Source organism: Panthera onca, chromosome A1 (genome assembly GCF_046562875.1).
Source record: "Panthera onca isolate mPanOnc1 chromosome A1, mPanOnc1 haplotype 2, whole genome shotgun sequence".
NCBI lineage: Eukaryota > Metazoa > Chordata > Mammalia > Carnivora > Felidae > Panthera > Panthera onca.
In genome coordinates this window covers 121,846,550-121,869,009 of record NC_138339.1, presented here as the reverse complement: position 1 = coordinate 121,869,009, position 22,460 = coordinate 121,846,550, and the positions used below count along the sequence as shown (strand labels likewise).

Here is a 22,460-nt window from a genome sequence, read left to right as displayed (position 1 = left end):
TCAACTTCGCTACCACCTAGACTAAGGACCACTTAACCACCACCAAGGATGGAATATCCCATCTTCCATATAAGAATGCTTCCACGTAAGAATGCCAGGTGTTTCTCTCTTAATTCAGCTCCGTTATACTTATTCTCCTTTGTGTCCCCTTATCTGTTCCATCCCCATTCTCAGAGTAAAGAAATTTAAGCAAATATTTATAGGACAAATTGAAACTATGATTGTCAGAGAGCCAAGCAACACACAGCAGTTTCTTCAATCTTTTCCCTCTCAGTTACAGAGCTTCTAGTATATCCGTTCCCTTTATAAAATCTTTCTACTACTCTAGCTATTCCAAGATCCTGAAATTTACTAAAGGATACGTAGAATCCAAAATTTGTGCTTCTTCTGCATTCATTTATCCAACATCCACCCCATGGTCCCCTGATGTTTCCAAACTTCAAATGTAAGAAGAAACTACTGCACTGAGTGGGTGTTTGGGCTTGATGACATTTAAAGTCCCTTCCAACACTAAAATTTTAAGGCTACCCTTCATAGCAAGTTTTAATAATGAATGGAAGAATCTCAGAGCTGAAACAGCAATGATACACCCAGTTATCCTGTAATAGGTGGTAAAATTCATTGAAACACTGGTCCTAATATTTCTCTTTTCCAGTAATTCTTTGACTTTATTAAAAAGGGTTCCTTGGTTCTAATAGAATGTTTGGAGGGGGTTGTGGGGGGAGGGAAGGAAGGAAGGAAGGAAGGAAGGAAGGAAGGGAGGGAGGGAGAAAGAAAGAAGAGAGAAAGGAAAAAGAGAGGTGTAAAATGAGGTAAAATATGTTCCCAGTGTCTAAACATTCTTTCTTTTTCAATTTTAGCTTTGAAGCTTTATGAAATTTTAGTATTAACAGCTTTTACCGCTCCTGATTCATCAAAAGCCTGGCTGCCCAGGGAACTGGGCCCTGCCCCTACAGAAGCAGATAGGGAATAAAAACAAAGAAGGAGGGAGGATATTAACTGGGCAAGGGGAGAGGATGCTTGCCTTTGTCTTCCTTAACCCTAACTAGGGGCAAATACTCAAGGCTGCTTTGCTCATTAGCAAGAGGTAAATTCTTTCCTAAGGCTTTCAAACAAAAGTGAGTAAGAGGAAGGGCAACAAAATAAAGAAAAACACTTAAGTAATACAACACGTAGCTTGTTTCAAATAGGAATGCTTTTTGTAGTCATGAATGATTTCAAATGAGACATAAAATGGGAAAAACATACTATCTGAACACACAAACCTTTCCTCTACAATTACTACTATTTCTTGGTAATAAACATGATTTTAACCTGTACTTCTAAATCTTATGTGGTATAACCTTATCTTGTAAACCTCCATTACATTTCACTGAAAATGTTAATACTCTCCAAGAATAACTTGGCAATCCATTTATAAAATGGAGAGCCCCATGGGAGAGCAAAAGGTTATTCTATCATACAGGAAATAAAATTAGTCTATTCTGACCCATAGGAACATCAACAAACTTAAATCATTTCTCACTTATAACTATTTTCTTAGGTTTTATAATAAATATAATTTACATGTCATAAAATTTTCAGCTTTTTTTTTTTTTTTAATAAAAGTATCCCAACATTTACCAACTCTCTCAAGGCAGAGATTTTAATTCTGAGGGATTCCCTCGGTCTGACCTCTTGTCAGGGAGGATTTCCTTTGAGACAAGTAAATGTAACATGATCAAGTGGATCCTTGGGCTACCTCTTTAAAAACAAGGCAGGAAAAAGGGCAGCAAATTTTAAGGTATCATTCTGTTATCTCAAACATCTCACAAACATTCCTGTAGGCTCTCTTTCCAAACTAAGTAATCCCTTTGTTTATCATCTTAAAAAAAAAAAAAAAATCACATGACTTTAGTATAAAGCTCTCCGTTTTCTGCAACTTTCTGGATCAAAGTTAATGTCTTAATAAGAGAGAAGCAGATATTTGCATAAACAACTCCACTTCTTTCATATTCTCTATCTTCCCTACTATCTAAAATTCTGCCTGGCATCCTTTACCTTTGACTGCTCTCCTTATGGACAGACGGACAGGGGTCTACAACCAAACATTTATACTTTCACTATCACTTTGTTTTTCACAAGGCATGAAACTCGCTTGGTGAAATTCAATACATTGACATCCAATATTAAACAAGATTTTAAAAATTATGTATCTTCTCTTCTCTCTAATCCCAAGCTAAAACTCACGTTTTACAGACTTATGCCTCTAGCTGAATCAGGAAGTAATATTCCTTCTTAGAATGCATCAACTTCTTGATTGTATAAAACATGGTGTTTATAAAATGCAGGAATACTCTGCAGCCTCCAACACCCTGGTTGTAATTACTACCTTTACACATATTTCAGCCAGCAGTTTATTTGACACCCAAATTCATCACTGCTGAAAAATCAGAAAACATTCTGTTCATTTTGAATTTTTATTTTCCTTCATCCTAAAGACCTCTGCAAGGAACTGCAACAATGCTGGAGAAAGGATATGCTTATGGCCCAGGAGGAGAAAGATTCATGAAGAATCAGGAAATACCAGGCAGCCCAGCTTCAGCCACAAGTATCAGCATCTCTAACAACCCAATGTTTTTAAAAGGTGATTCCCAACCACTTTTTAAACTTCAACTCCATCTGCTTTCCACCCAAGATGTCTCAGAGGGTAAGAGTATCTTTGCCAATATGTAAGCTCTGCCTTCCATTCACTTGATCTATACTTAGAACCTGCATAAGCCTGGAAAGGTATGCAGCAGCTTAAAGAGATGAGAAACTCCTCAAATGCAAACAAATAACCTTCAGGCACACTAAGTCCAAACCAGTGGAGTTTTATAAAGTACATTCTTTTTTTTTTTTTTTTTAATGTTTATTTTTGAAGGAGAGAGAACGAGCGCATGAGCAGAGAGAGGGGCAGAGAGAAAGGGAGACGCAGAATCCAAAGCAGGCTCCTGGCTCTGAGCTGTCAGCACAGTGCCTGACACGGGGCTCAAACCCACAGACAGGGAGATCAGGATCTGAGCCGAAGTTGGATGCCAACCGACTGAGCCAACCAGGTGCCCTTTTTTAAATTATTATTTTTTTAATGTTTATGTATTTTTGAAGGAGAGAGAAAGCACACAAGCAGGGAGAGGGGCAGAGAGAAAGGGAGACTTATAAAGTACATTCTTAATGGGATTCCAGAGAACACACACTCTAGCAAAGGTGGAGCAGGCAAAACAGTTCTTTTAGCTTGTAGTTCAAAAAACTAAGCCATGGCTAACAAAAGCACACCAGCAATCTTTCCCCCTCCACGCACCCACATATACACACAGACACAAAGACAAGTGGATTGCAATGCCCCTCCTGGTCTCTCACTGTCACAGAGTTCTCATAAAAAGAACAATGAGAGAATATTCTGATGCCTTGAGGTAAGTTACAGTTGGCAAGAAAGGGGTTAAGTAGCACTACTTTTCTGGAAACTTTCCAATCCCCTAGCTCTGAATGCAATTCTACTCACTACCAGTGCTACACATTTTTTTTTCTTTCTCTCTCTCTCTCTCTTTTTTTTAAACAGTTCAGCCGGTTAAGAGTTAACACCAACACCTCAGAAAGAAAAAGAGAACTTGGTTTGGCTCCACCCTCTGTAAAGCAAATACCAAAAACTCTGAGCCAAATCCACCCAGCATACACAAGACTCCATGGACATTCCAAAACACAGGTGAAAAAAAGTGAAGTTTCCTCAGGTATCTCAACTTCAATTCCCTTCACTTGTGAAACACGCAGGTATTAGGTAAAACAAAAGCACAAACAAAATTCTATTTAAGGACCTGAAAAACATTACAAGCCACAGAGTTCACTATACATCAGCAGGAATAGCTGGAATGTGGGTGAGGAAGGTCAAACAGTACCCATGGAAACAAGAGCAAAACAACAATAACAGATATATGTATGTTTATAATAAAAAAGGATTATAAGCCCCAGAATTTAATTCTTAGAAGGAAAGCTCTCTAACTAGAGTGTCAGTTACTATCCTAAACAAACATAAGGAAATGTTTCTTTAATCCCAGGGGGAGGGTCCTCACTACCATTAATTCTACATTTCTGGAAAAACAGATGTTCACCAGATTAAAAAAATAAATTTAAAAAAAAAAAAAAAAAAAGAAGGCAGTTACTGACAGCCCATAAGTCACTGGAAAGGACAGTCCAGAAGCACCTGCCTTGCTAGAAATAGGTAGGAAGAGATGAGTCACTATTTTAATTCTGCTTAGTACTCTCCACATCTCAATCCTCTAGGTCCCAAAGCAACATTTTCTTCCTGTTTCCATCATTTTATCAGTTTTCTTCCCAAATTTGTGGGTTTGGATCAGAATACTAAAGGTTGGGGATAAAGGAGCAAAGAGTCAGAATCCATTTGGTTACTAGAAAGAGATACCGTGGTGGAGGCATAATCACCTGGAAGAAAAGACTAAATAATAAATAACTACAATTACAACTAGCAAACGATTATTAAGATCCAAGACTATTTCCCTCTCTTGGATAGTGTCCCATATCTTTCAAAGCTTTTACAGTAAAAAGCAAACAAACAGCTCCCTGGAGAGAGGAGTAAACAAGATTTAATGTGGGCAAAGGTAATGAAATATGATAGTGTTACATGAATATCAGTATTCCTTCCAACTCAGATTGGAAGTCACTGGCACCTGAGGACAGCTATACTCTTGTACAGGTAGGAAAAAGGAAGTCACTAGCCTGTCACACAGGAGGTGGCAGAAGAATTGAGATGGTTTTCATGGGAAACATAAAAAGCGATTCAATTATTCAAACTTCTTGGACTTGCAGCCTAACTTCCTCCCTATGAGGAAGGTTTAGCACCATCCTAAATCAAGAAAGGCATCATCATGAGAGAAGTTCTAACCCTCTGAAAAGTGATAAGCAACAGGGCAAAGAGGCAGGTTCTCGGGATGGAGAAATACTGGGAAACAAATTAACGTCATGCCCAATGACCATAGGACCTGGGCAGGAACCCATTCCTGCAATCACAAGGACAAACGTCCAGGGAAGGTAGAAGCCAAGTCAGGTAACATTCCAGAGGGGAAGGATTATCAGGTGACACCGGGCTGAGGGCCCAGAGCCGGGGCGAGGAGGGAGGAAAGTTAGCAGGTGAAAGGGATCAATCTTGAGAAGGAAGTGACCTTTAAGAGAAGCAAATAAGAGGATACAAAAAAAAAAAAAAAAAAAAAAGGGGGGGGGGGGAGTTGTGGAAGGGTAATAAATAATGGACCCAGAAAAACATAGAGGACAAGATAGAGAAGGCGTGTGCGGGTAACAGAGGAAGAAGAAAGGAAGTGGGGCTGAGAAGGAAGAGATGGGGCTAAGACCCGCCGGGCTATGGGGGCGGAGGGCAGAGCGTACGGGCTGATGGGGTGAAAGAAGCCCCGAGGCTGCCGGGGCAAGAGCCGGGTGGGACTCCGGGGATTCCCGAGGTCCCGGAGGGGTAGGATGTCCGGCTGTGGAGCCCAGGACCGAGCAAACGGAGGAAAAGAGGCGCGGGGGCGGCTCCCTAGAGACGGGCGTACAGCCCTGGGGTCGGCTGCGGGGGTCACCGGGGACCGGAGGACGGTTACCGGGCTAGGCTGAAGGAACCGGGTGGGAGGGACACTCACAAATTTCTTGGATTTGCCGCCGTCGCCGCCCGCCGCAGGCAGTTCGTCCGGGCTCCGGCCCTTCTTTTTGTCCCGGGTCCCGCGGCCGGGACCCTGGCCCCCGCCGAGCGTCTCCATGTCCAGGTTCGCGCTGGCAGATGAACCCGCGCCTACGCCGCTCCCGCCGGGCAGCTCCCGCCGGGCAGCTCCCGACCGGCCGCCGCCGCCCAACAGCTCCCTCCTCAGCCCGCCGCCGCGCCCCGCCTCATTAGTATGCCGGGCTGCGCGCGCCTCATGAATATACAACGGCGACGCCTCGCTCCCGCCCGCCTGCCCCACTTCCGCCCGGACCAGCAGCTCCTACCAATAGGGGAAGTGAGGGGGTGGAGGGAAGGCGCGGAAGCAAGCTACCTGCCTGGCGGACCTAACCATTCGGACTCACGTGGGGGGAGGGGGGGGGGGAAATGGTGGTGAGTGGGCGGTGCAACTCTGCGGCCTCGACAGGGAATAGCGCCACCTGGCGGCCGGAGCGGCGCAGGCCTCCCCGCTCCCACACAGTGCCCACGTGGCTGTAAAGCCTATACCCTCTCACAGCCTAGACCAGGATCTTATCTAAACAAAAAATCAAATAAGAGATGTCATTTTGGCCGAAAATCCAGTGCGGGTCTTTCAAGGATAATACAGTTTTTTATGTGTGCAACATCAGTGGAGCACATGAAAAAATTTGAAAGCGGCAGTATTTATTGAAAGCTACGTGCCTAGAACAGAGAGTGGTCCAGAGCAAGTGCTAGACTGGAGTTAGATCACCTAGTTTTGAATCGCAGGTCTATTTCCTAGTGGTGTTTTTTATTCTGAAAAACTAGTTATTGCCAACAGGTAACTACTCAGGAATAATAGTTACCATTTACCATGCACTTGCTCTAAACCAGACACTATGCAAAACTCTCCGTGTTGTTCCTCACTGAATCCTGGCATTGCCATGTGACAGACTCCATTAGTCTCACCATTTTACAGATAGAAAATTTGGGACTTCTGAGAGTTAAAGTGACTTGCTTGAGGGCACATAAGTGATTAAAAAAAAAAAAATTTAAATCCAGATTAGTCTGGGAAGTCCTATGTTTGACCAGGATATCCTACTGACAAAAACCAAACCTGAGTGAAAAGAGCAGGTGTTCTCCAAGAGTGTGTTCTTTGCTCATCCAGCTTCATTTCTCCCTCAGTAATCTCATCCATTCTCCCAGCTACATCTGTTCCTTCTGTGAAAAATATGTGGCCCCCAGAATATGGATGGAATTATCTCACCCACAGCTGACAAAAGATTTCAAATATATGTTCCTGGAGGGAACTCTGAGACCCCAGTGCTCAGTTTAGGGCATGGGATATTATTTTCTAAGCTAGAGCACTGACACAGGATCAAAGCATGGAAGGAATGATCCATCTATCACTCTTCTTTCTCATACCACTGTCTACATCTGCTATACCATTTACCTCACTCTTTATTGGATTATGAACGTCAGGGAAGGGTCCACATTTGTGGCTACTACAGTATCTAGCATCATTCTTCACCAAGACAGTTAAGATAAGGAGCAACCACTTGTCAGGCACCATGCTAAGCACTTGACGTTTTATCTCAGTGTATCTTCACCAACTAGCATTACCATTCCAAACATACAGGTTCCAAAACATCAAGTCATCTTCTACTCCCTCTCTTAAGCTAGTAATTGCTCAGGTTTGTCTAACTCTTAACCAGAATGCTCTAGGAACTCCCTATATATGAGTAACATAATCCACGTAGAATTCATAGACAGGGCCTAAGACAAGTGTTGAATGAATGTTAACTATGATTTTTATTATATACATCATGACCCCCATTTCTTCTCCTTTCATATATAGGCAGCTAGCAAGAATTAATAATATTCCCAGGAAGGCAAAAGGTACAAAAAATACCAACTTGGTTTATTGGATAAAAACAGTGGTAAAATGGACATAAAGCCAAAAGTTAGAAAGAGACATTTTTACATCCTCCCCGGACTCAAAACCATATTTCCCATCATCTGGGGTTAAGTTAGAGAGCCAGAAACCCCTAAAATCCCTCACTCTTCACCTGCACTGAAAACGAGGCTTGCTGTAGGGGAAACCAAGAAAGGAGAAAGTCTGAGGCAACTTTACTCCCGTCTAACATCTTCATCCCTGTAAGTCTCTGGGTTGGAGGGAAGCAGGAAAGGAATAAGGGGGCCAAAGTAGCTGGGAACAGCATCTAGGGCCCATTGCCCAAGATGTCCTAGGGGAAGTTATCCTTGTCCCCATCCAATCCCTAATAAGTACCATTGTCAGGCCTTGGGAAATACAGTAAAGGGGATAGTTGGTTCAAAAACCAGGTGTGGTCTCCAAACCCTCCTCCAGCACTGGTAAAGCCCTGAAAGTGACCATCCAGGGCTGTGGGTGCCACATCTTTTCCCTCCTGCCCAAACAAGAGGTAAAAAGGAATTCCTTGGGCTAGAGCCAAGCCCAGCTGCTCTTAAATCTCCACGTCGCTTTCCTTGTCATTGTCATGGTCTCCATCATAGAACTCATTGGGTGCCTCTGGCCTGCAAAGCAAGGGAGAGAGGTCAGGGTCCTATTCCCCAAATTCTCATCTTCCCCCACACAGGCACCCTCTCTGGAGCTACGTCTTAGGCCCCTTTTGTCAAGGAACTACTCCTCTCCTGTTGGCAGAGACTGGTAGCGATCCATTCCATCCATTCTTGTAGTCAATAAACATTTACTGAGGGACTACTCTATGCCAGCCACCATCATATGCCACAGCGATACAGCAGACAATAAGTTCAGTAAAATTTCTGCCTATCCTCAAAACACCAAATAAACAAGACTGACAGTAACTAACAAAGTAAGTAAATAAAGATGATAATTTACCATGGTGGAAAGTGCTCTGAAAAAAAAAAAAAAAAAGAAATAAAGGGATCTGAATGAGAGTGAAGGGGGGAAAAAGGGTAAACTTCAAGAAGAATTATTACAGACAGCTGTTCTAAGGTAAGACTTCAAATCCGAGAAGGAGCTAGCCAGACAAATAACTGTGGAAACCCATTTTAAGCTGCAAGAAAACCAAGTACAGTGTTATCAGGTGGAGGGTGACTGATGTATTCCAGTAGGAGCATGGAGGCCAGGATAGTTGGGAGCAGTGTGCAGGGAGGAGAGTAGTTACAGACAAGTCCATGGACATAGGCAAACACTAGCACACAGGGCTTTCTAAAGCCCTGGTCAAAGAATGGGGCTTTGTTCTAAGAGCAATGGAAAGGAGAGTGATGAAAGGGATGCGAAAGCAACTCAGTGCCCAGTAAGTACTCAATACGGGTTTCTTTCTTTTTGGAAAACTACTCTCTGAGAGAATATGAGTAACTGAGAACTGAATTACCTTGCCCACACTGATAACTGAGCAAGAAGGGAGAAAGTCGTCAAAGAGAAGCTGGAGAACAAAGTCAGGGAAAGCCCTATCTGCCTGGTAAACAATGTCTCAGTTACCTCTGAGTGCATAAGAGTTAAAGATGTGGGGTCAGAGACTCAGGCTTGACTCTCAGTCCTGATATTTAACTAGCTGTAGGACCTTTGGCAAATTACTTAACTTCTCTGAGCCTCAGATTCCTCCTCTGGTGATTTGAGGATAACCTTTTAGGGTTGTCTGATGACAGTAGAACGATGACATGAAGATACATATGTTTTAATATAAAGCACTTAGGATTGAGTCTGATGCTTAGCAAATCCACAAAAAGTAGTCACTCCTATTACAATTCTGCAAGTGCTATGCAAGCTGGAACTATAGGGATCAAAGAACAGGAACTCGGTGAGTGGTCTCACAGTGAGGTAGGGCTTAGGGCAGGAAGAGGCCTGAGGCTTCTGCTGTCTGTTGAGAGGGGTTAGTATTATACAGAGACTAGGCCCAGACACCAGCCTAGAACCAGAGATGAAAAAGCCAAACTTTGCCAAAAGGAGAAACTTCAAAGCACGTTTCTAAGAAAATCAATTCTAGAAGTCAAGCTTCAGAGACCTGGAGAAGTTGACAAGGAGGCGATGCATTCAAAAGGAATCCTTAGGCCAGAGGTTCTGATACCTCCTCAACCAGGAGTGGGAAGAAGAGGGTGTTCATGGAGGAGGAGTAGAGTGGTTCCAAAGATCCAAGCAGTAAAGCCCAGATCTAAAGGAGAAATCTGAAAGCTGACCTCTAAGAGAAGCAGATTCTGGAAGGGACTGAGAAGGTCATCACACTCAGAGCCAGCTTGAACCTCTAACACTGCGTGGGAGGTGCAGGTAACCAGCTGTGGTTATCCCTCAGTCAAGTAAGGATATCTGTTCTCCATTAAGTGCATCTCTTTCTACACTTCTTGTTTCTGCTGTCTTTTCCCTTCATTTTTCAGAAAAACCTATTCTGGGATTTAAAAAATTTTTTAAAAGCTCTAATCTCTTTTTTTCCCTAACTCAATGTACATGTAAATATTTTAATATGTATCTCAGAAAGATAAAGACTTAAAAAAAGACATAATATAATTACCACACCTGAAAAAAATGAACAGAGGAAAGATCTCAAAGGGTCTTAGAGAGTATATAAGCAATGACCTGTAGAGCTCTGAACCTGGAAGAAGCACGTAAAATGCTGGGAATATTATAAACTGTTATAGATTTTTTTGGAGGGCAATTTGGCAACAAATATAAAAAGTTTTAGTGCACACAGCCTACTGAAACAAGCATACAAAGACGTATATTTGTATAAGGGGGTGCATCACCATATTCTTTGTGATGGTAAAAAAAAAAAAGGGAAATAATGTAAATGCCATAAGTGGTACTTAGATTATGCTACACCCACACAATGCAATATTATACAGCTAATAAAATAATGAAGCAGATCGATACATAATCACATGGAAAGATATGCTGTTTTGTTAAAAAAAAAAAAGGTGTAAATTGTAGAGCAACTTGTATGGAATAATCCAACTTACATTTAAAAACAAAAGATGCACAAACTCTGAGAATGAGTGTGTAGGTGTTTGTGTTCATACATGTATGTTGAGTAGTATACTTATAATCTATTGAAAAAGATCTATCTGAAAAAATAGAAATCAAACTATTAACAGTGGTTACTTGTCAAACTGGTCTGGGACTGTGTGAATGCAAGCTTAACATATTTTGGTGTTGTTTAAAATTTTGACAATAAATTACTTATTTGTGGCATACCCACACACATACACACACACCAAGAGTGTGGAATTGCAACAGACCAAAAAGTAAGTACTAAAGGAGCTAAGCCAGAAGCAATCAAGCTAATGCCTTCCTATTTACTTTTTCCCTCTTAATTTCCCCCATATGCCTGTTGGAAGCCCCGGCTGTCAAGTCACTGCCCCAGACCTGCTATAGTTCTCTTCAGGACCCCTCTCCTCTGCATCAGCCTCGTCAGTCCTGTCATAGGTCAGGAGGTCTGCAGGCACATCATGAATCTGGACGCTAGGTGCATGGTTCAGCATCTTCAAGTTTTCAAAGATTGTCTGGCGGATCTGGTCCAGGTACTGATTTGGGATTTGGAATAGAGAGTGAGGGATTCCCAGAGCACCCACACTTCTAGCTACCTTTCACCCATACCATCCTAGTTCTAATCCCTTTCTGAATCCTGGTTCAAGTACCCACCTGATAAATGTCCCTCCTCCTGACCCCAATTGCCTCTACTTGAACCCAGGCTGCCTCCTAGCTGATAAGAGTTATAGTGACAACTAAGAACTTTCCTCTCTTCTCTGGTTTCTCTGATTTCATCCTGGACCTCTCCTAGGCTCCCCCAACCCTTGTGTTCAGTTTCTCCAAGCTGCTGACCTGGCGTGAGTTCTGATTCTCGATGCGGGTGCTGACATCTGGATGGAGTGTGAAGTCCGGGGCAAAGTACTCGAAGTATTCTAAGCAGGGAAAGGGAGATCAGGAGAGAAGGTATGGCTTAGACAGAGACAGGCAGGTCCTGAGACTTCCCAACCTATCTCCTTCCCATCCAAACCCCCTGCAAAAGAGCTGTCCAATCTTTTCCCTGCTTAGGAGTTCAGTCTGCAGAGCTCCTAGAGTGTCAAATTTCCAACCTGTAATAATAATAAGAAAAAAATTCTGATCTGCCTTCAAACCAGGCTATTCAGGGGTCTTCTGAGAATGGCTTCCTGCTATGGGGTATCATGGGGTGGTCCTTACCACTATAGGGAAGCTCCTCACTAATGGCCTCTTCTACCAGCAGCGATGTTTCATATGTCCTGAAACCAAACAGCAGAGTGGGCTCAGCTGAGCAAGTGGGCTGAAGGGCCCACCTGGCCATCTCTCAGGGAGCCCCCAACTCACAGTGGACAAGGGGGAGGAAGAAAGTCAGGGAGCATGCTCACCAGCAGCGGGCAACATTTCGGACAGTATAGCCACCACCACCTAGCACCAGAAGAGGGATATTGAAGCTCTTGACATATTCGACGCATTCCCTGTTAAAAGGAACCAGGGGAATAGCTGGAGGAAGTTCTTAAAAACTCAAAGTGTACATCTCTAGCTATTGCCTGGAAGGAGCACAAGGGAAGTAGTAAAGGTTCCATATCTTTTTTCTTTAATTTTTTTTTTTTAACGTTTATTTATTTTTGAGACAGAGAGAGACAGAGCATGAATGGGGGAGGGTCAGAGAGAGAGGGAGACACAGAATCTGAAACAGGCTCCAGGCTCTGAGCTGTCAGCACAGAGCCCGACGCGGGGCTCGAACTCACGGACCGCGAGATCATGACCTGAGCAGAAGTCGGACGCTTAACCGACTGAGCCACCCAGGTGCCCCTTTAATTTTTTTTTTTAACATTTATTCATTTTTGAGAGACAGAGAGAGACAGAGCATGAGTGGCGGAGGGGCAGAGAGAGAGGAAGAATCCAAAGCAGGCTGCAGGCTCTGAGCCGTCAGCACAGAGCCCAACGCAGGGCTCAAACTCACGGACTGTGAGATCATGACCTAAGCCGAAGCAGGACACTTAACTGACTGAGCCACCCCAGTGCCCTGAAAAGGTTCCATATCTTGATCTAGGTAATGAAATTCATTGACTTATACTCTTGCGATATGTGTACTGTATTACATACATATTGTATCTCAATAAAAATTTAAAAAACAAAGTGCACTCCCACCTCCATCCTGCTCAACACCCACCCTGACACCCTACTTGTTAATCAACTATTCTCATTAATGCACCAATAAGTGCTGTCAGTTCTAGCCTCCAAAATAGAACTCCAATCATGTACGTCTCATTGGTCACCTTCTCCACCTAAACCCAGGCACTGCATCTGCTGCCTGGACGACACCAATGGCTTCCTAGCTGGTCTTCCCACCTCCACTCCTGTCCCCAACCCCCACCCCAATCCTTCCTGCATTCAGCAGTCAGAGCCGTCGCTTTCTCTTTTTATTTTTTTAATTTTTTCTATGTTTATTTATTTTTGAGAGAGACAGAGACAGAGTGCTAGTTGGGGAGGGTCAAAGAAAGAGGGAGACACAGAATCCAAAGCAGACTCCAGGCTCTGAGCTGTCAGCACAGAGCCTGAGAGAGGGCTCGAACTCACGAACCGTGAGATCATGACCTGAGCCGAAGTCGGACGCTTAACCGACTGAGCCACCAGGCGCCCCAGAGCAGTCACTTTCAAACCTGAGTTGGATCATGTCACTTCCCTGTTTAAAATCTTCCAGCAGTTTCCCATCATATCTGAAATATAATCCAGACTCCTTACCATGAGGTAAGGGCTCTGTACAACCTTGCCACGGCTGCCTTCACAGACCTCAAGCCAAACTGCCTCCAGCTTGCTCCCTGTGTTCTTGCCTCACTGTTGTGACTTCATCTCCTCTGCTACACCAGCTCTTCCCTGTCTCAGTGCCTCTGCATGGGCCTTTCTCACTGCATAGGAGTGACTCTCCCTATTCTTCCTATGGCCCATTTGCCACCTACCCCCACTTCGTGTATCAAGGCCCAAAGCCACTTGAAAACCTGGGGGCAGGGAAGGAAGGCAAATCTCACCCATGTCCTCGAATGCTGAGGTTGAAGCAGCCTAGACGATCACAGCCCAGAGAGTCAGCTCCACACTGCAAAAAGCAAAACCCCAGGCAGCTGCAGTGAGATAACCGATCAGAACGTCCCAGATGTCCTTCACTTCCTTTCCCTGACCAATACTGGGGCTCTCCTCCTCCCTGCTTTCTTCCCCTAAGCCCAGGCAGAGCCCTCTTGAGGAGGCACTGACAGTATTACCTGGAGCACAATGCACGTGGGTTGGTAGAAGTCCACTACCTGGTTGATAACCGGCTGGAAAAGGTGCTTGTAACCTGGGAGAGGGCCAAAGATGGGCACCTGGCACCCCAAGGGGATGGGGAGACAGGGAACAAAAGGAAAAAGGGGGTTGAGAGAGCATGTAGCCCAGGAAAAGGGGCAACCCAAAGAACCAAATCACTGGTTCTGAACTTCTGAATGGGGTCCCAGACCCATTTGAGTGACTGATGAAAGCTAATGACCCTTTTCCCAAAAAAATGCACCTACACATAACATGTTGCATACAATTTCCGGGGGGTTCATGGTCCCTCTGAAGGCCATTCATCCTTAAGGACACCTGGCCCAATAGCAGACAATACCAGGCAGAAGAGGTTAATTCAAGGAGAGAAAGAAGAGGTCTAGCGTGCAGGGAAAAGACTTCAATACTTACTCTGGTCATCAATGCCATCCCGCAAGGGCACATTTAGACAGTAGTAGCGGCCACTCTCTGCTCCAACTTCATACATGTCACCTATAGGGAAGTGGAGAGTAGGGGGTGGGAGCCATCCACAGAGGGCACTCACAACCCAGCTGCTTCAACCCCAACCCGTACCCTGAGGGCCTCTCACTACATCTATGTCCCTCCACCACATACTCCCTAGAGCCACCCCACCTCTCGTGGCTTGCATTCATTCAACAAATAATATTTGCGGGCCTACTATGAGCCAACCTGTGTACTAAGCGCTGGGGATCTAGTAGTAAAAAGAACTAAAAAATGAATGAAATCCCACCAAACTTATATTCTTGGCAGGTGGGCATGATGAGGAGGGACACAGTAAACAAAACAAAACACCGCAATAAATACAAATAGCAGTGAGTGCTCTAAGAGAAGCAAGCACGAGGATGTGACAGAGTAACGGGGAAGGAGGGATTACTTTTAACTGTGGTGGTCAGGAGAGACTTCTCTGAGGAGAGGCCACCTGAGCCGAGACCTGAAGGTTAAGCAGGAGGCCATCACAGTAAAGAGCTGAAGGAGCAAAGGGGACGGTCATCCCTATTCCCATACCTGTGCCAGGAAAGAAGTAGTTTCCATATTTGTGGAAGGAGACTGTCATGACCCGGTCAGTGAGGTAGAAGGCTTCCTGAACTCCATCACCGTGGTGGATGTCAATATCAATGTAGAGCACCCGAGGGTGGTACCTGGGATGACGGCCAAGCCAGGGTCTGAGGTAGAATGGAACTCCAGCAAGAAAACCATCCAACCCACTCCTCCCAAAACAAGGTCTGGAATTATGAAGAGTCTGCTTCAGCCCAAATCCACTGAAACCTAATGCCATCCCTATGGGCAACCCTGGGGCTCCAGCCTGGAGGCAGGGACAGGAGAGGGATGTGCAGAGAAGACTGAAATGTGAGCAGGCAGCAGGGAGTTTCCAGCAACACACAGAGGATGTAGTCTGAGCAAAGCATTATGAACTGTGGAGAAGCTAGTATGGGGGTGGAGGCCAGGGTCAGGGCCAGTGCCATCTGAGAGACCTCCTCACCCGCAGGTCTCACAAGTCCCTCCAACTCCTCCCAGGCTACTTACTTGAGCAGCTCCAGGATGCCAATCACAATGTCATTGACATAGCAGAAGCCAGAGGCCTACAGTGAGACAGTGGTCTTACAAAGAGAGGAACGACTCCTCTACCCAGCTGCCCCCTACTGTCATCCTGACCACCTACCTAGGGCAGTCATTGTCTCCCCCATCATCTCCTCACTCACCTCAAATTTCTTGGCATGGTGCAGACCACCAGCCCAGTTAATGGCAATATCACAGATCTGAAAGACAAACACCCAACTCACAGTCCTCCTTGTCCATCCCCAAAGCTGGAAGCTCAGGCTCAGGGTTAAGGCCTTGAGTGAAAGGACCCATAGGAAAGGGAGAACAGGACTCAGGGCCATGGTCACCTTGTTGTTCAGCTGGGTTGCTCCTTGCAGAGATGCGCCTGTGTAACGGGAACAGAACTCAAAGAGGCCAGGAAACACTGGGCTGCAGGGAAGAGAAGCAAGTCAGAGCTCTTTATTTCCAACCAGGTCCTTCCTACACCTCTCCCCTAACTCCAAACCCCTCCAACCTCCATTCTTTAATAACCTTCTCCCCACACCCTATGCACCCAGGTTATGTGCAAATTTATTCAACAAATATTTTGGACCAAACCATGTACCAAGCCCTGTGCAAGTCACTGGATGGAAGTAAAAAAACATTTAACTCTGCCAGGGAGTTTGCATCCTGGCTGGGGAGAAAAGTAGGCAGCTTCTAGGTACTTAAGCAACACACCCAAAAGGAAATAAATTAAGAGGGAACATAAACTTTGTTATTCTTAAAAGATTCTTTTATGCATATCAGATTTTAACACAATGTTCAATAATATTCTTTAGAATCACACATTTTTAAGAAAAAACTGTATTCCCATATACAGTTTAAGGATAAGGATAACCCACAGAAAGTAATAAGGATAAACTATAGAAACTCTTTAACAAAGCGTGTGGTACCTAGTACTCCGGAAGTTGATGTTAATTATAATTATTACCTTCTTTTTTTTATAAAAAGGAGAGGCTTAAAACCAGATACAAAACATTATATATTATATGGCTCCATTTATATAACACTCTGGAAAAGGCAAAATATAGGGACAGACCTCAGATCAGTAGTTACCTGGAGCTAAGCTGGAAAGAAGAGACTGACTGTAAGAGTATAAGAGCCCTTTGTGGAATAATAGAAATAATCTATACTTTGATACACACTGTTAAAACTCTCAGAATTACAAGCCTAAAAAGGGTGAGTTTTAGGGGCACATGGGTGGCTCAGTCAGTTAAGCATCTGCCTCTTGATTTCTGCTCAGGTCATGATCTCACAATTCGGGAGACCAAGCCCCACATCAGGCTCTATGCTGACAGCATAGAGACTGCCTGGGATTCTCTCTATCTGCCCCTCCCCTATTCTACCCAAAATAAATAAATAAAAAATTTTTAAAAAGGGTTAATTTTACTGTATGCAAATTTACCTTTATAAACTTGACTTATAAAAAAGGAAAGGATTAAAAGACCCCTCCCTAGTTTTAGTTCTCAAAAAATAATCGTTCAGCTGATACATTTGACTACAAAAAAAAGAGGTGTAGGGAGTTTTATAATTTCTCAAAGGTTCTGGGAAGAATTAACAATTGATACCTAGAAAACTAAGCAAATGAAAAAACAATGTGATTATCGACTCCTGGAAAAACAAAAAGGTGTATAAATAGAAAAATTAAATCATACTATACTATCTGGCTGTCTAGTAAGTGAATTTTTCAAAGTTAGAACGATGTAAACATAGAATACTTATTTAATAAAAATAGTGACATATTGTGAAGGTGGAAGGGAAGGGGAAGCCAGGGTGATGGTATGAGGAGACTAAATGCTCATTTCCCATACTAAGAGCTTAATAGAAAACACTTTAAGTTGTAAAGTGAAAAAATAGCAATACAAGCACATTACAACAGGCAGTATAATATGGTAGCACGATTCAAGAGACAAATTCTGGAGCCAGATTACCTAGGTTCAAACTCTGACTCTCCAACACTTGGTAATGATCACATTGGACAAGCTGTTTAAAGTTTCTGGGCCTGAGGCACCTGGGTGGCTCAGTCCATTAAGTACCCAACTCTTGATTTGATTTCAGTTCAGGTTCATGATCTCACCTGTCTCCCTCAATCTCTGCCCCTCCCCCACGCATGTAGGCTCTGGCTCTTTCCTCTCTAAACTAATTAATTATTAATTAAATTTAAATAAATAAAGTTTCTGTGCCTAAGTGTCCTCATCTGTAAAAAGGAGACAATAGCAGACCCTGGTTCACAGAGATTGATGAGATTAAATGAGCTAATGCCTGTGAAGCATTTAGGATAGTACCTGACACAAAGAGGGCATTACTTAAGTATTAGAGATTATTAGGAACAGTAGTAGATTAATATCAGTGCTTTGAAATCCAAAGGTAAATATCAGAAGAAATAGCTAAGGACCTGAAAGTGGCTGCCACTGGGGAGAGGGATTTTATGGGTGGGAGGGATAGATCTGGGATTGTTTTGTTTTGTTTTTTTCCATTAAAAGCCTTGCAGTATAATTGGGTTTTTTATAGTACATTAATTTGAAAACCATCAAAATTAATTAACTAATTCTCAATTAATTAAAAGGGAAAAATCCCTGATTCTCATCTGAAATACACACATAGGTGTGACTGTAGCTTAAGTCTGACAGCACAACCGAGGCAGTGCAAAGGGCCCAGTGGTAGGTAGTATTCCCTAACTGCACAGAGAGCAGTTACAGAGCCCCAGCTGTGGCCTGAGGGTGACTGCATTCTGACACCTGTAAAGTTAGCTCAGAACCAACAGCAGCAGCAATAAAAAAATACCAAGGAAGCTCCCAAGACAGCATGCGATCAAACACCAAAAGACGAGGGCAGTGTGTACAGGACAGAACTTTGTGCCTCGTGTGGTCAAGAAAGTCTTCATGGTATGAAACTTCATGGTGGTATGAAGACCAGGAAGGCCTTGGAGAGGTTGAAAGAGGAGCAAAGGGCATTCCAGAAAGGAATCCAATGCAAGCAGGGACATGACGGTAAGCCTGGGAAGGTGGTCAATGCCAGCCTAAGGACTTGGTTTCCATCTTCCAGCCCAGAGTGCTTCCACTGGCAACACCTTTCGGGGAACACTGAAGTGTTTGAAAACCTGGGCTTTGGAACTGAATCCTGCCACTTTCACTGACCAGTTTTGTGACTCAGGCTAGTTACGTAAATCTCCTCAAATTTTGGTATCCTTATGCCTAACTTAAAAGGACTATAACATCTCACTGTTGACGTGAGAATTAAGTGGATGTACCAGCAAACCTGAGCATAGCAGAGTAAGTACTCAATAAACAGTAGCTGTTGTAGGAAACTACAGATCAACAGCCTGGTTTCCTCAAGAAATAAATTCAAAGTAGAGAAGGAAACACTACAGATTAAAAGTCTTAAGAAATGTTATCAACCAAATACAATCAACTGCAAGAAAGAAAGGTTTAGGAGACAGTTGGAGAAATCTGAATACTGACTGCATATATAATGATATTGAGGAATTACTGCTAATTTTTTAGGAGTGATAATCACAATGTGTACGGGGGGGGGGGTTGTTTTCTTTTGTTTTTAATTTTTAGAGTTAGGGAGAGACAGCAGGAGTTGAGGCAGAGAGAGAATCTTAAGCAGCCTCCATGCTCAGTGAGGAGCCAGGCATGGGGCTTGATCCCAAGACCCCGGGATCATGACCTGAGCTAATAACAAGAGTTGGACGCTCAACTGACTGAGCCACCCATACACTCAAGCATGTACAGTTCTTTTTTAAGAGTATCATTTGGAGATACACAATCAAGTATTTACATGTCATTTCAAAAATGTTAGGTTTGCTTTAAAATGATCTGCGATGCAGATGAAGTAAGATTGGTCATTTGTTTATAAATGTTGCAGGTGGTGATGGATATAGGGGAGTTTACAGTACTATTCTTTCGAAATGTTTGAAATTTTCCTAATAAAAAGTTTAAAAATAAATTGAGTAAATGGTAACTGTTATGACTATTACATTTTCATGAATATATACAAGAATGCAAGCAAGGATCATGGCTTATCTTTGTTATCCACTCCCTTCCCCAAAGGACCTAACTCTGAGTCTTCTTTGTATGAAAAGTTCAATGTAAACTTCTCTCAGGGTAAATCACTCTCTTACTTTTAAAACACTTTGATAATTTCTGTCTACTCTAGGGGTAAGAGCCTCAATTAATAATAGGGCTATTTACCATTTAAAGGTTCTAAGCATCTCTTTAGCCTTGATTCCGATCACTCTTTCCTTCATAAAATGTGGTTGACCTTTTTTCTGTTTCTCAAATGAGTGGCATACCACACTCGCACAAACCCTCAGCGCAGATTGTCCCTGATACCCAATGACATTCCTGCCTCACCTTGTGTCTTCCCAACCACCTTTCACCTAATTACTTCCTATTCTTTCTTCAGATCTCAGCTTAACCTCTGTTACTTCCCCTAGAAAGCCTCCACTGACAACCCCATACCCATGACAGGTAATTCTCCCAAGTATACACTCTCACAGTTGGCCATGTACCTCTCCTTCACAGGACTTAGCACAGGGCCTGGCCTAGAGCAAACAACCAATAAATATTTGTTGAAAAAAACCAAATGAGTAAATGATGATTCACTGACAAACAGGACCCCTTTCATATGTTCCCACTGCTGCCAGGAGACCTCATTCAAGCATTCTCCTTGAAATGGCTGGCATTAAAAATCCCAGGCCTCCCCTCACCAGTCATCGCCCACGTTGAAGGCATTAAGGCTCTTGGTGAAGCCTTGCATATTGGTGGGGCTGACTCTCTGCAAGAAGTCGATGTAGTCCTCAGAGTGAAAGCGGCACATGTCATGCTGGGAGGCCTGGTATGGCTTGAAGACCTCGGGATGGAAAACAAGGTGAATGGAGGCAAGGTCAGTCCTATTCATTGGGCTGAGACTGCCCACACTGACCCCAGCCCTGCGGAGTGTCCAAAACCACACACAGCAGTGGTCCTATCACTGCTGCAATCCTTGCTATTATATGAAACAAACATCAGTAAAGATGAGAGGCTCTGATTAGCCAGGTGGGGTACTATGATCAAACCTTCTAAAGACCAGTGGGCTTGCCTTCTTCCCACTTCCAGCCCAATCTTTCCCACCTTCTCAACCTTGAGCCCTGATCCACTGCACTTTTCCTTGGACCTCCTAGTTTTGATTCTTTCCATACTCATCTCCTCCCCTTGGCTCTGATGCCATCCTTTCTCTCCTTGGAGTTCTTAATTTTGGAGTTAAATAATACAGGATTTGTGACAACCTTCTAATTAAAAACCAAAGGGCCAAGGTGCTAAGCCAGAGATTTATTATCTTTTGAGGGGTTCACACAGTTCTTTAGAAACTAGGCTAGAACAAAAAGTTTCTCTCCCCAGAAAATGCACACAGGTACATACCAGCAAACAATTTCAAAGGATTCATAGAATCATGCACTAACATCACCTCAGTCTTTTCTATAACCATTTCACTTTTCTGTGCCTCAGCACAAACAGTGGGCAACACTTGTTCATACTGTTGTCCAATTCCCCTTGTGACCCAAGAGGGCTAAACTTAACTGCTATAATCGCCTATCACAACTATAAAATCCAAGCTTGGGATTATCTGTCCCCATGTGCATATCTGGGAGATGGGAGCAATTAAGTAGAACTGTGCGGGGGTATTCTAAGTTCATAAGGAAATACCCACGACATCTCTTCTCTTTCACACACACATAGGTATTTGCGCATAGGCCTGCGGAGTCCTCCCTGGAGCTCTAGCTCCTCAGAGGCACAGAGAGGTTGCGGAGAAGGGGTGGGAACAGGTGGGAACACTTCACATCCAGATACAGTGATCCAGCCCCCTCTCTCTTTCTTGAAGCCACAGCACTGCCCACACCCTAAGATGCTGAAAAGGAAAACATCTGCCTTTAAACCAGCCCCACTCCACCCTAACCATAGGCCAGAGGTTGGTCCACTTGAGGTCAAAGGTTAGCGATCTAAGATGAAGAAGTAACTCCCATTAAGTCGGTGGATCCACCCACCAACACTACGCACAAGGTGGGTGTTCCTGACTCCAGAAATCCAGCCTCCGCCCCATCCCAAGGGTAGGTCGCACCCTGTGCTTTCAGTGCAGCCCACCTATCCTAGGGCCGCCCAGCTCGCCCCCACCCTCAAAACCCAACAGCGATGTTGGGACTCACGATCATCTTCTTATAGAGACCGTAGTGCAGGACCAGACTATGGGTCAATGCCAAGCGATGGGGCTTCATAGGGTGCCCTGCCCCTGGGGGTGGGAAAAGAGTTCGTCAGTACCCTTCGCTGGAGTTGTAGTACCCCCGCCTCATAACTTCCGCGTCCCGAAACCCCTCGCGTACCACCTTGTTCCCTCACCGTAGTGGAAGTTGCCCACGTCAGGGTCGTAGAAATAGGCCACGGTCTTGGCCATGGTGCCGGCGGGACCAGGCCCCGTGCCTCCGCCGCCCGCCCGGCTGCCTGCCCCACCCCCGCTCGTACGTGCTGCGCAAGCACGCAGCCTGCCTCTGCGGAACCGGGAAATCCAGGCCCCGCCTCCCGACCACGCCCCCTGCGGAGTTCCTCCCGTCGCTTGGCTCGCCCTTCTAGGTTCTGGAGCGTGAGCTTCTGGACTTTGCGGAGGACGCGTAGCATCGGTCCTAGGATGCTAGGGTCATTTCCTTCCGGGCGGGGGCCAAATCTTCGGGAAGCTGAGCCATCTCGTCCAGCCACCTGCCCCAAACGGGGCTCAGGCCGTGGTCACCAGTCTAGGAGACTCCGGAGAACCAGCCACGCTGTCCCTCTTGGGTGGAGAAAGCCAGCTTTCCCCGGCCCACTGGGAAGATTCCTGACTATCCACTCAGCTGAGGCATCTGAGGGCCGGAGCCGCGCCCGGCGTGCGGGATAGACCCGTGAA

General features: G+C 44.5%; 2 protein-coding genes across 5 annotated transcripts in view; both read right to left on the bottom strand.

Annotated features, from left to right (window-relative positions):
- DIAPH1 (diaphanous related formin 1) overlaps positions 1-5,923 on the bottom strand; it is a 103,416-nt gene extending 97,493 nt beyond the window's left edge. Inside the window, exon 1 of one of the 3 annotated variants that reach the window (XM_078450168.2) lies at positions 5,664-5,923. In XM_078450168.2, the coding sequence (XP_078306294.1) occupies positions 5,664-5,780 (117 nt within the window). In that variant the 5' untranslated portion in view covers positions 5,781-5,923. The remainder of the gene's footprint in view (positions 1-5,663) is intronic. The other 2 variants (XM_060635890.3, XM_060635888.3) reach the window with 2 other exon arrangements.
- Positions 5,924-7,577: 1,654 nt separating this feature from the next.
- Positions 7,578-22,198, bottom strand: HDAC3 (histone deacetylase 3). Of its 2 annotated transcripts, none has more exons than XM_060635904.2 (15): positions 21,907-22,198; positions 21,733-21,815; positions 20,260-20,402; positions 15,854-15,935; positions 15,668-15,724; positions 15,492-15,547; positions 14,973-15,106; positions 14,358-14,438; positions 13,910-13,983; positions 13,682-13,746; positions 12,038-12,127; positions 11,853-11,911; positions 11,493-11,572; positions 11,037-11,194; positions 7,578-8,230 (listed from the first exon to the last, which is right to left on the bottom strand). In XM_060635904.2, exons 1-15 carry the CDS (start codon positions 22,196-22,198, stop codon positions 8,161-8,163), a joined length of 1,524 nt encoding a protein of 507 aa, XP_060491887.1. In that variant the 3' UTR covers positions 7,578-8,160. The 2 variants fall into 2 exon arrangements, with proteins under 2 accessions (XP_060491887.1, XP_060491889.1); XM_060635906.2 differs by having other exon boundaries at positions 21,923-22,055.
- Positions 22,199-22,460: the final 262 nt, after the last annotated feature.